Below are 10,300 nucleotides of genomic sequence, written 5' to 3'. Positions count from 1 at the left end.
CCAGCAGAGTGAAGACCTGCAGAGTGATGGACCAGCAGAGTGAGGACCTGCAGAGTGAGGGACCAGCAGAGTGAGGACCTGCAGAGTGAGGGACCTGCAGAGTGAGGGACCTGCAGAGTGATGGACCAGCAGAGTGATGGACCAGCAGAGTGAAGACCTGCAGAGTGATGGACCAGCAGAGTGAAGACCTGCAGAGTGATGGACCAGCAGAGTGAGAGACCAGCAGAGTGATGGACCAGCAGAGTGATGGACCAGCAGAGTGAGGGACCAGCAGAGTGAGGGACCTGCAGAGTGATGGACCTGCAGAGTGAGGACCTGCAGAGTGAAGACCTGCAGAGTGATGGACCAGCAGAGTGAGGGACCAGCAGAGTGAGGGACCTGCAGAGTGAGGACCTGCAGAGTGATGGACCAGCAGAGTGATGGACCAGCAGAGTGATGGACCAGCAGAGTGAAGACCTGCAGAGTGATGGACCAGCAGAGTGAAGACCTGCAGAGTGATGGACCTTCAGAGTGAAAACCAGCAATCTTTTATAGAACACACTGATTAAACCATATTTAACTTGCTGTGTGGAAATTTGAGACTCGACCTGCCTCTTTCGGGTCTTAACCAGTCTATTATTCCTCCATGGAGCTTTTCTCCGATCTCGCACTACTTTAGCTTTGACTGTCGCTATGCTATCAATGAGGTTTACAACTTTAGAGCCGTAGTTCTCGACAAGGTGGTTGATAGAAGCTGCAGGCAGAGCAGCATGCTAGTGAACGTCTGACTGAAGACTCGCCTGAGTCGGCTGAGATCGAGACTTTAAATGAAACAAGGTCATGCTCACAATCAGACACATCTTTCACCACAACCTCACAAATGTTCAGGCCTTTGGAAACAACCAAGTCTAAGATGTGTCCCTTGTTGTTTGTGGAATTTGTCTCATGCTGGAAAAGTCCAACATTTTCAAGGATGTTCAGAAGTTCCTCAGCACCGTTATCTCCTGGATTATCACAATGAAGGTGCACACACACACACACACACACTTCCAAACCTCATCAATGAGATCTGTTGCTGAGTTTTCTTATTGTCTGCTATCAAAATCATGTTTTTGTTTTTTGTTTTGTGTCGTTTTGTTTTTGCTTTTGTTATCGTTGTTGTTTTTGCTTTTTGGGTTGTTGTTTTTTTTGCCTACCAGCCAATTTATACTCTTGCTAGAAAATCATGTTACTGTCTAAATAGAGCTGCTCAGGTTGGTTTAATCTAGAAAATCATGTTACTGTCTAAATAGAGCTGCTCAGGTTGGTTTAATCTAGAAAATCATGTTACTGTCTAAATAGAGCTGCTCAGGTTGGTTTAATCTAGAAAATCATGTTACTGTCTAAATAGAGCTGCTCAGGTTGGTTTAATCTAGAAAATCATGTTACTGTCTAGATAGAGCTGCTCAGCCTGGTTTAATCTAGAAAATCATGTTACTGTCTAGATAGAGCTGCTCAGGCTGGTTTAGTCTAATAACAGTTGGAAACTGATTTGATCAGTGTGATAACTGTAAATAGTATATGTAGCACTAACAAGGGTATTGTATTTTGCCCCTTCTCTCTCTCCCTCTCTCTTTCTCTCTCTCTCTCTCTCTCTCTCTCTCTCTCTCTCTCTCTCTCTCTCGCTCTCTCTCGCTCTCTCTCTCTCTCTCTCGCCTCTCAATCTTCTCTCGCTTTGAGCGTTACCCCCCAGTCATGTACGGCAGCCATGCCAACATCTAATAAAGGAGACTCTTAGTCTCTTCCTGTTGCAAGAGCAAAAACTGTTCTGACATCAGAAGGCTCTCAATCACATCATATTGCATTGTTATCTTCTGGATTATCACAAGGAATGTTAAAATCACTCTTTAGCACCGTAATCTTCTGGATTATCACAATGAATGTTAAAATCACTCTTTAGCACTGTAATCTTCTGGATTATCACAATGAATGTTAAAATCACTCTTTAGCACTGTAATCTTCTGGATTATCACAAGGAATGTTAAAATCACTCTTTAGCACTCTAATCTTCTGGATTATCACAATGAATGTTAAAATCACTCTTTAGCACTCTAATCTTCTGGATTATCACAACGAATGTTAAAATCAGCCATTAAAACAACAGAGTGATAATCAATACATCCAGCAGCACACAGCAGGTTGCTGAAGTTCTGAGAGAAGTTTGCATTGTGTTTGGGACGTCTGTAGATGGTGAGTAATATTGCCCGACAGGAAGAGTTCACCTGAAGAGCAACTTGTTCAATAGAGTCAAACTTTCCATATGATAGCTGTTTGCATTGATACGTATCTGAGGCATAGGAACACTGGACGGGGGAGGGGTGGATCTGAGTCTCTGTTTGCACCAGTATCCTTGCTGGTTATGGTCATGCTCTTGTTGGGTGTGACGCATGTTGGCGCCGAGCAGTCTGGATCAGTGATACTCAGATGAACCCCGTCCAGTTTGAAGCCGTCATTACAGTTCCAGAACAGGTTGAAGTTGTCGATGAACTTTATCCCATTGGAGAGGCATGTTGAACTAAGCCACGTATTCAAGGCTAAGAGGCGACAGAAAGATTCAATTCCTTTTCCCAGGGTTGGAATGGGGCCTTAAATGAAAACCTGTTGGGGCTCGAACTCCTTCCGAATCTCCATTAGGAGTGAAGTGGAGTCATTTTTCAGGACCTCAGAACCAGCCTTGCTCCGCAGTATGTGGAATGAGCCTGCATGGATGACGATGTTCATGTGGCTGGTATGTGTTTACAAAACAGTGGGGAACATCTCTGTCAACTGCTGCACTGTTGTGTCGACCACAGCCAGATTTTCTGTCTTTCTCATTCTGACTTCCCTGGAGACTGAGCCTCCAATGTCCAGCAGGTTCAGACTTCAAAAGGAACTTGATGAGTTTCTTAGGTTTCTCCTCGCCCTTGTGGTTTCGTCGTTATTTCTGTGTTTCCTGCTTCGATTACATCATCGAGGTCAGAGTGTTAAAGAAAGGAGGTGGAGGACTTCTTTTTATACTGATGCTGGCCAAAGTGAAGCCATTCCTGAATCAAAAGGATCTTGAAAAGGCGATACATGCTTTTATCAGCTCAAGACTGGACTACTGTAATGCCCTCTATGTCGGCCTCAGCCAGTCTTCTACTACGCGTCTCCAACTAGTGCAGAATGCCGCTGCCCGGTTTTTAACAAATTCACCCAGACGTGAACACATTCCCCCTGTGCTGTTGTCTCTCCACTGGCTTCCAGTTCGTTTTAGAATCGATTTTAAACTTCTGTTGTTTGTTTTTAATGCCATCACTGGCCAGGGTCCCTCTTACCTGTCTGACATTTTAACTCTACGTGACCCTGGCAGGGCCCTGGTTCTTCAGGTCAGCGTCTTTTAGACATCCCAAGGTCGAGATACAAACAGTGGGACGATCGCTCTTTTGCAGTCGCTGCTCCGAGACTGTGGAACAAACTGCCCCCCGACATTCGCGCCATCACAGATCTCGGCCTTTTTAAATCAAAACTGAAGACTCACCTTTTTAAGCTGGCTTTTAACTCTGCCTAGGGCAGTGTATTTTATTTTACTCTGTATGCTCTGTTTTATGATTTTCTGGATGGCTTCAACAAACTGCAGCACCGACGCACCTCCTACAGACAGCACCTGTGCTCTATTTTTTTTTTTTTATTATTGTTTTTATGTATTTATTCTTGTATTTAATTCTTAATGTATTGTTTTAGCTTGTAAAGCACTTTGGATGTCACCGGGTGATTATAAAAGGGCTATAGAAATAAAGTTGATTTGATTTGATTTGATTTTGATGCGTATCAAAGCAAAGAGCTGTCATATGGAAAGTTTGACTTTTTTGAACATCTTGCTCTTCAGATGAACTCTTCCTGTCAGGCAATATTACTAACCAGCCAGAACATTCTGAAATACGTCCTCCTGGAAAACATCCTGCAGATACACCAGCTGCTGGTTTGGGGGCGCTGTCACCTGAAAAAAAAAAACACTGACGAAGTAAAGAAGAAACACGGCTCATTGCTTGCAGACCCAAAGAGGAAGTCCTGCCCCTTTAGGTCATGGTGGCTAGGCTAGTAAGCTTGTGGCTAATAGGTAGCTACAAACAACCGCAATACGAAGTCTTCAAACCAGATACCAATGAGTCGTCCTCTCTACTCCCTCCCCTCACTACGACTTCCTCTCTATGTCCTCCTTTCTACTTCTTCCTCTTCATCTCCCTCTCCACTTCCTCATTTCTACTTCTTCACCGCGACTTCCTCTTCTCTACATCCTCCTCTCATCTTCTTCACCAATCCCCGTTTGAACACAAGATATTTTCCTACATTTTCTTTTTGTGTCTAATTCCTCTGATTTGCATGGTTGGCTTTCTTTGTTATATACCCAGAATACATTTTCCGCTTACCTTCTCGTTGGAGCTCCTTGTTGCAGGGTGAAGAAACGGGCGTTCCAGCAGAAAAGATTATGGGTCCCAATTCGCCAAAAACCAAGAAGGATGGGGTCACGGCTCCAGCCAGTTAGGATCTGGCTCTTCAGCCCGCCGACCCTCCCCGATTCGTTCATGCTCTACTTGGTTTTTCAAATAAGGTCCAAACAACTTACTTAAGTTTAATGGTTTATTAAGCAACGAGCCAAATGCAAAGTGCAGCGCCGGGCCCTGGACCGGTCTCACACAGGAGTCGGACCAGAGGGCCTGATTCTTCCATGTTCGACAGTTTTCTTCTGGGCGGGGCCAAACCCAGGTGAGAGGTTGGGTTTCAGCGCAATTGGTCGATTCTGTCATGGAGTCTGTCGCCAACCCAACACAGACGTCCTTCAGAAATGTGCATCTTCAAAGCGGTGTGTGTGTGTGTGTGTGTGTGTGTGTGTGTGTGTGTGTGTGTGTGTGTGTGTGTGTGTGTGTGTGTGTGTGTGTGTGTGTGTGTGTGTGTGTGTGTGTGTGTGTGTGTGTGTGTGTGTGTGTGTGCTGCAGAACAACCCGGTCCTGGACTGAACGGTCACATTTTCACTATCTTCTAAGCATGAACCGTGATCATACTGTTGCTAATGTAATATCCTTCAACCTGCCAGAGGGCGCTGTGGTTCCACATGCTGGATCAAACCATGGAAAAACAGAAACCCTGACAAGTGTTTTGATTTTTCAGGAGTTTCCAGGTGTTCAAGCAGGAGAGAGGATGAACATTGAACAAAGTCAGTATTTAATGTTCTCTTGTCATAATCACCAGCAGGATCAAATTGACAGAACTCTGAGTTTGCGATAAAACTCTGAGATTACCTCAGAACTCTTGAGTTTTTGACATATTTCAGCCTGGTTTGATTTGTGAGAATATATGATCACACAGCAGTAGAGAAGCAAGACACACACAGTTTGGTTACTTCCACCTGCATCTTTTAACTGGAGGAACTCGTTAGCAAGCCGTTTACCTCGCTATGCATGAAAACACAAGGTGTTCATCAACGTAACAGAACACATTAATGAAATCCATCATTTCTATCAGCTGTTGGTTCTTCTCCCTGGTGACTTTCAATGTTTGGACTAAAACAGTTTCAGCAGCAACAAATCGTCTGGTGAGTTGATTCTAAATATCCCTGGTGTGAAGTTATTCAACTATATATCTAACTTTTGCTCTGTTGGTATAAGACAAACTGTGGAATGTTTTATTGTCCTTCTCGTCCACCTTCTCCTCCGTCCCTGTGTCTCCCGCTGCTTCTCTCTCCACAGTTCTCAGCGGCAGCAGCAGTGCGCCCGGTGGCTGGCTGGGAGTGTTTGCTCCGGGGCAGCAGGGGGCGCCACCCTTGTCTTTGGTGAGGAAGTAGAGGAGGGCGTTGAGCCAGGCGTTGAAGGAAGCCAGCGGCCTGGTGATCTTGTAGCACATGGACACGGTGGTCATGGTGTGGCAGGGGACTCTCTTGGTCACCTTCAGGAGGAGGAAGATGGTCCTTGTCACGTGGAAAGGGAAGAAGCACAGTGCGAAGAGCAGCGTAATGGTGACAATGGTCCTGATAGATTTGCGCCTGCGGCTCGCGTACGGCGAACGAGCACCGAGGAAAACGGAAACGCCGTCATCTCGTCCCGCCGTCCTCAGAAGTCCGATGCTTCCTCTTCGTCCAGCCGTGGAGCTGCTCCCGTCTCGGCTGTCCAGCGCTCGCAGTCCACCTGGCGCACCGCGGCAGGACGACGGTTGCGAGTGTAAAGTCCTGAAGATGGTGAGAACGACATGGGAGTAGCACCAAGCGATGATGGAAAAGGGAATAAAAAAGCCAAGCAGATGGAGAGTGATGCCATAGGGCACGTAATCATTAAACTCCTTGTCAATGGCGTCGTCCCAACAGTTCTGGTATTCCTCGACCACGCCGCCCACGCTTCCATAGCTGGAGTTACTGTCTGCTGACAACGTGTCAGAGATCTCAACACTCCCGTTGCTACCGAGTCCCGACAACCGCGTGACATGACCAGTCTGCGCAAAACGGAAAATCGGGCACGTCAAAGCAAATACTACGATCCACACCAGAACGCAGGTGAACTTAACGGCCTTCTTGGTCTCCAGGGTGATGACCTTCATCGGGTGGCAGATCCCCAGGTACCTGTGCACGGAGATGCAGGTGAGGAAGAAAATGGAGCAGTAGAGGTTGAAGTAGAAGAGGAAGCGGACCAGGCGACACATGAAGTCGCCGAACACCCAGCGGTCCCGCATGACGTAGCTGGCCACCAGGAACGGCAGCGACAGGCCGTACATGAGGTCTGTGGAGGCCAGGTTGACCATGTAGATCAGGGAGGAGTTCCAGCGCTTGGTCCGGCGGAACGAGCGATACAGAACCACAGAGTTCAGAGAGAGGCTGAAGAGGAAGGTGAAAGAGTAGCAAATGGGGAGGAAGATGTACTTATAGGACTCATCAATGCTGCAGGATGGAGTGGAGGAGGAAGAGGAGGAGGAGGAGGAGGAGGAGGAGGAGGACTTCAGGACATCATGGAGAAAAGTCAGGCTGACCTCCGTAGACAGTCGCCCGCTGGACGACATGGTGAGACGGAAGATGGTTCATGTGCCAGAGAAGTTGACGGCGGCTGGTTGTTTGTTCAGGATTCTTCTTCTGGTTCAGCACCGGTTCTCTCGTTCTTCTTCCATCAACTGGATTTTACCTGAAAGAACCAAAGACCAGGTAGAAGATCAGCTTCAGCTCACCTGCTCAGGCTGGAAGAAAAACCTTAGTGTGGAACTTGAAGGTTTTCTTATTGCAGTTCTGGTCTGGTTTTGGTGCAAGGACCCAGTCCTCTAGTCCCCCAACCCACTAGTCCTCTGGTGGATGGATGGATGATGGATGCTGGATTGAGGGGTAATGGATGATTGAGGGTTGATGGATGATCCATCACCCTGATGGGTGGATGGGTAATGGAGGATGATGGAGGAAGGACTGTTTCTCTAAACTCTGGCACCAGAAGTGAACAGGAGTTTAGCTATTGAAGATACTATTAACACCAATCAATCAGTCAGTCAGTCAGTCAGTCAGTCAGTCAGTCAGTCAGTCAGTCAGTCAGTCAGTCAGTCAGTCAGTCAAATCTTTTTTCAGTTATTTGCTGGTAGTGACTCTGAGGACGACTCGTTAACCTTAAGAATCGATAAACTGCAGAAATACTTCATTGTTTATATCTGATGAGACCAATATAATCAAACTCACTCTCATTTCCTTGTAAGCAGATGGTGCCACAAGGTGTTCTGAAGCATATCAGATTACATTTTTAATTAAACAATGAATCTTTGATCATTATTGATCACCATCAATAGACAAACTGCCAAAACACGTTTCCAACTACGCAACGTCCTGACCTCTGGTCCATATTCTCGTTTTTTCGTCCATACTGGTAGTTGTCCAGTTGAGATTCTCCTCTAGTAGCATCCAGTTCATCATCTGTCCATTTGAAAGACAGCTACTCTCCATTATCTTCCACCTTATAGCGTAACAGCGCCACCTTGTGGCCTGGCATACTAACTACATCGCCTTCAGTGCCTCTGCTGATGCCGTTTTAATGCAAAACCTTTCTGAGGTCTGCCGGCGAGCAGGGAGGAGCCGTCTGTAGCGTGTTAGCATCACTGAAGCTAATGAAGCTGTGGACAGATGGAGTTCAGATCACAGTTATTCCACCAGTAGTTCAGCCTGCAACTTGAGCTGTGCTCAGACACTTTCTGGAGTCTGTTTTTAACTGATTGTTGTTACAGTTGTTTCAGGTGTTATGGTCATTACAGCTGTTACAATCATTATAGTCGTTACAGTTGTTACAGTTGTTAGTCGTTACATGCATTACAGATGATACAGTCCTTACAGTGGTTACAGTCATGAGTCATTACAATCATTAAACTTGTTATAGCTGTTACAGTCGTTAGTCATTACAGCCATTACTGTCATTACAGTTATAACAGTAGTTAGTCGTTAGTCATTACAGCTGTTACCGTCGTTACAGTAGTTATAGTCATTAAAGACATTATGACTGTTGCAGTCATTGGTCGTTACAATCATTACAACTGTTAGTCATTACAGCCACTACAGTTGTTGAAGTTGTTGGTCATTGCAGCCGCTACAGCCGTGACAGAGATTATAGCCGTTACAGTTGTTAGTCATTACAGTCGTTACAATCCTAACAGTCGTTCCAGGTGTTATGGTCATTACAGCTGTTACAATCATTACAATTGTTAGTCATTACAGCCGCTACAGTTGTTGAAGTTGTTAGTCATTACAGCCGCTACAGCCGTGACAGAGATTATAGCCGTTACAGTTGTTTGTCATTACAGTCGTTAAAGTCATTACAGTCGTTAGTCATTACAACCCTTAGAGTGGTTACAATCGTTGCAGTTGTAACAGTACTTACAGTCGTTAAAGCAATTGCAGCCGTTACAGTCATTATAGCCATTACAGTTGTTTGTCATTACAGCTGTCTAGGTCGTTACAGAGATTATAGCCGTTTCAATCGTTAGTCATTATAGTCGTTACAGTCATTAGTCAATACAGTCATTACAGCAGTTACAGAGATTATAGCTGTTAGTTGTTAGCCATTACAACCATTACAGTTGATACAGAGATTACAGCCATTATAGTCATTACAGAGGTTATAGCCATTACAGTTGATACAGTCATTACAGCTGTTAAAGCCAATTCATACTCCATAAGAACAAGATGAAAGTTCAGCAGTGACGTATGGTGCCAAACAAAATGACATCACTTCCGTCTGCGGAGATTCTTCTGGGTTCGGGTTACACAAATTTGTGTCGACAGTTCCAGCCATCCTGGTCAAATTTTGTAGGAGCCGCACTGCCGAAACTTCTGCTCTGACATGTGCTGTGCAAGCGTATTCCAACTCTCTAATCAACATCAGTTACATTTTAATCATATTTAGCTTCTAACATCGCTACTGTCTGAACGCCGGAGCTGAATAAAATGCCGTGACGCACCTGAACGCATCACTCAAAGTGGCTCCTGCAGTTAAAACCAGACCAACATGGCGGCTCCGACAAAACCTCTCTTTTATTACTGAAACAGTTCAGAGGAATGTTTCTGACAGCAGAGGAGGAGAGAAATAAACTGTAGTTGAAAAGTGAAAACGCCAATTCACAGACGTGTGGCTGCTGGGAGGGGGCGTGGCCTGCGGTGAGGGGGCGTGGTCTGCGAGTTCGGCAGCGTCTTGCAGTCGCCTTTTCTTCATTTCCTCCGCTGGAGCGTATCTTAATAACAATTCTTCTTCCTCCTCAGCTTCAAACATTTGTCTTTCTTCATCCTCTTCCTCTCTCATCAACTCGAAAACGACTCTCTCCACCATCGTCACACTCTATCGCTGTCTCATCCAAATCCAAATGTTTGACTCGTCAAGATCGGTTCATGCCGCAAGGGGCGTGGCCTGAGAGTTTAACAGCATGAACAGTCCTGCAGAACAAACGTTTTTTTCGACAGCTTGTTGACGTCACTGCCAAACTTTCATATTGTTCTTATGACTTCGAAAAGGGAGTCTGCAGGGGCCTTTAGTCTGGTTGTTGCCTGATCACCCCCCCCCACCCTACCCACCCACCCTACCCATCCCCCCACCCCCCTCCCCCCAGCTGTTTGACCTCCTGATGCTGCTTGTTTGTCTTCCTGTGTCGCTGGTTTGTTGCTGATTCAGTCTCTTCTCACTCCATTAACTCACCAATAAGTAACTACACTTCCCCCAACAGGCTCACTGCATCCCTCCATTCTGCACCTCCTCTCCACCTCTCCTTTCTTCCTCCACTTCCTCCTCTCCTCCTCCGCCTCCTCTCTTCTTCTTCTTCTTCCTCC

At 46.0% G+C, this 10,300-nt stretch overlaps 1 protein-coding gene across 1 annotated transcript in view; it reads right to left on the bottom strand.

Annotated features, from left to right (window-relative positions):
* Window positions 1-1,752: 1,752 nt before the first annotated feature.
* LOC308147245 (P2Y purinoceptor 3-like) overlaps window positions 1,753-10,300 on the bottom strand; it is a gene marked incomplete at both ends in the record, with an annotated part of 11,957 nt that continues 3,409 nt past the window's right edge. Inside the window, 4 exon segments of the mRNA XM_080519352.1 lie at window positions 1,753-1,763; window positions 2,361-2,505; window positions 5,680-6,909; window positions 6,912-6,957. Of these exon segments, the coding sequence (XP_080375478.1) occupies window positions 1,753-1,763; window positions 2,361-2,505; window positions 5,680-6,909; window positions 6,912-6,957 (1,432 nt within the window).

This window comes from Blennius ocellaris (assembly GCF_963422515.1).
Source record: "Blennius ocellaris genome assembly, chromosome: 23".
Taxonomy (NCBI): Eukaryota; Metazoa; Chordata; class Actinopteri; order Blenniiformes; family Blenniidae; genus Blennius; species Blennius ocellaris.
The sequence above is the reverse complement of the archived record's forward strand: the minus strand, read 5'-3'. Positions and strand labels throughout refer to the sequence as shown.